General features: G+C 30.4%; 1 protein-coding gene across 4 annotated transcripts in view; it reads right to left on the bottom strand.

The window, feature by feature from the left end:
* Positions 1-1,767: 1,767 nt before the first annotated feature.
* LOC119595301 overlaps positions 1,768-2,500 on the bottom strand; it is an 11,315-nt gene continuing 10,582 nt past the window's right edge. For 2 of the 4 annotated variants that reach the window (XM_037944459.1, XM_037944465.1), the window contains exon 4: positions 1,768-2,225. In XM_037944459.1, coding sequence (XP_037800387.1) covers positions 2,121-2,225 — 105 coding nt within the window. In that variant the 3' untranslated portion in view covers positions 1,768-2,120. The other 2 variants (XM_037944472.1, XM_037944477.1) reach the window with 1 other exon arrangement.

The raw sequence follows: 2,500 nt of genomic DNA, 5'->3' as shown, positions 1-2,500 counted from the left end.
GTGATTTATCTACAGTAGCAAATCAATATTATCTTCTAATTTTACTAATTACGAATAAAAAATCGGAGTGTTTTTCGCTGGTGACAATCGCTCAAGTGTTAGTCATCAGATATGTGAGCTGTGGTTCTTAAAAACAGCAATAATAAAACGAATAATGATGATAATAATAATGATTACAATAGTAGTAGTAAAATAATAATCATAATAATAATAATCTAGTTATAATGCTAGGGAAGGTAATTTAACTGACACCCATACAAAGACGCCACAATTTTATTTCAAGAAAACGTAAAATATAGTCACAAATCTTTCGAAAAGACAAATACAATAACAATTATAAAGGCCCTGTCACACTAGCACTGTTTTTCGCCAATATCTGCGTTTCCATATGAGCTTTCCGTATGCAAATGGACTGACCCTATAGCACTACCAGCAAAGAAGTGCCCCTGTAAACAAATATCCGAGAGAGGTCCCGGGAATCACGTTAATTTAAAGACATACTATTATGTATATTATATATAGAAATATTCTAGAATATGAATCTGTGTTAAATTAATTTATTTTATTTTACTTATCAATAAAAAATATTCTAGTTGTATAGATTCTACGTAGCACAAGATCAAGACGGAAATTAGTCAGACGAAAACGGTCGCAACCGTCTTCGTCTGGGAGGCTGTATTTGCGGAAAGCCTCTAACTGACGGAAAAAGTGCTTGTCTGGTAGGACCTTAAGCCGCGGCAGAGAACACTAAACAAATGCAGCTAAAACAATGTATTTTTCTAGAAATACAAGTACGATACGAGTGAATGAACGGCTTTGAAAGACGGGGGTCCACGCATAGAGAACGGAACCTTTGCATATAACATTATTCAAGAACGGTTAATATCATCATAACAGTTTTGTGCTTTTTAACTAAAACCTTTTCCTTTGTAGATATAACTTTCATTTGTTTCCTAATGGTTAATACCTCGATTACCAAAATATAATAGTTCTGAAAAGTATAAAGAGTACATTCAAAACCTTATTCATGAATTTCAACATTTAAAAAAATCGTCGTATTGCGTCCAATTTATCTTATTTCATCTACAGAAAATTTGATCTAAACGGTCTTTCGAGAGAAAGTCTTTTTTTCCAAAAAAAATTATGTCAAACAACAACGTGTTATATATAATACAAAATAAGCTGTAACAAATATACAATGCTCACTGATATAGAGGTTGTTTACCACACATTGTATTCTATTGAAAATTTTGTCAGCTACTATAGTATAAGTTGCTAACAAAATATGAATTGAGGTTTTTTTCAGAAATATCACATCATGGTTGTTATAAAAATAGATTGCAATAGCTGAGTTACATTTTTAGAAAATAACGAAGAAATATAGGATTATACAATGATAATAATGATTTTATAACTGTAATGATAATAACAGTAATACAACAAATACTACTACAAATAACAATGATAATAAAGATGATAGTCTTAATAATGATAGTAGTAGTAGTAATAATGATTATGTTAGTAGTTTTTTTTCTAATATACTCTAACACATTCTGTCTTGATGAAACTCCTAGTTAGCAACAGTCAGCATGCTCTAATTAATATATTTTTTCTTCTTTCGATCATCTTTAAACACAGCTATTACTGAATTAGTTTTCAAAGAAAATGAGAAAATACCATAAAATATCGGACAGAGTGAATGTCAAAAAAAGGGTGGCGTTATTGGATACAAGATATAGCTGGATGCGTAATTACATTTTTTCTTTCTTTCTTTCTTTTTTTCAGTGACAAGTGGTTGTATGGAAGCCAGCACCCGCCGTAGAGTTTACATGCTTATATAAGACCTTTCTTATGGTCATTTCTCTTAAATGTAATTTTTTCTCAGCTGTCATTTTTCTGTCTTTTTTCACGAAAGTTTCATCAGAAGTGGTGGCAGTTGTACTGGGATTATATTAGTAGTGGCAGTGGGGGTAATAGCAGTAAAATCGGAAAATAATTGCAATATCAATGATAGTCATAACAGACAGAATTCTGTTGCCATTGTTATTGTAATCATATTTTTGGTGAAGCAATGATGCATTTGGCAGATTGGTAATTCATGCATGTTTGATCTATTCTATTTATATACTATATATTCTATATCTATTTATATACAGATTTATTTTGATATGTTGGACGAAATCCAAGAACTTTTTGTTCGGGCAATCCAGCCAATCATCACCAACCTGCCAAGTATGATAATTATGTAATTATTACTATTATCATTATTAGTATTATTATTACTATTATCATTATCTTTATAGTTAATGTTGTTATCAGTAACACATATTCTTATAATCATATTATTGCATCTTTAACAGTTTTTTTTTCACCTTTTATCTCATCATATGTAACCTTTTATCTTATCATAAGCAATACCATCAATATCCACTCCACATTACTGCTGGACCTTTACCTTTACCAGCATCATTACTCAAAATCTTTAACCAAATACAATCAA

The sequence above is a fragment of the Penaeus monodon genome, chromosome 3 (assembly GCF_015228065.2).
Source record: "Penaeus monodon isolate SGIC_2016 chromosome 3, NSTDA_Pmon_1, whole genome shotgun sequence".
NCBI classification, from domain to species: Eukaryota; Metazoa; Arthropoda; class Malacostraca; order Decapoda; family Penaeidae; genus Penaeus; species Penaeus monodon.
Note: the sequence above shows the minus strand (reverse complement) of the source record. Positions and strands in the feature narration are given on the sequence as shown.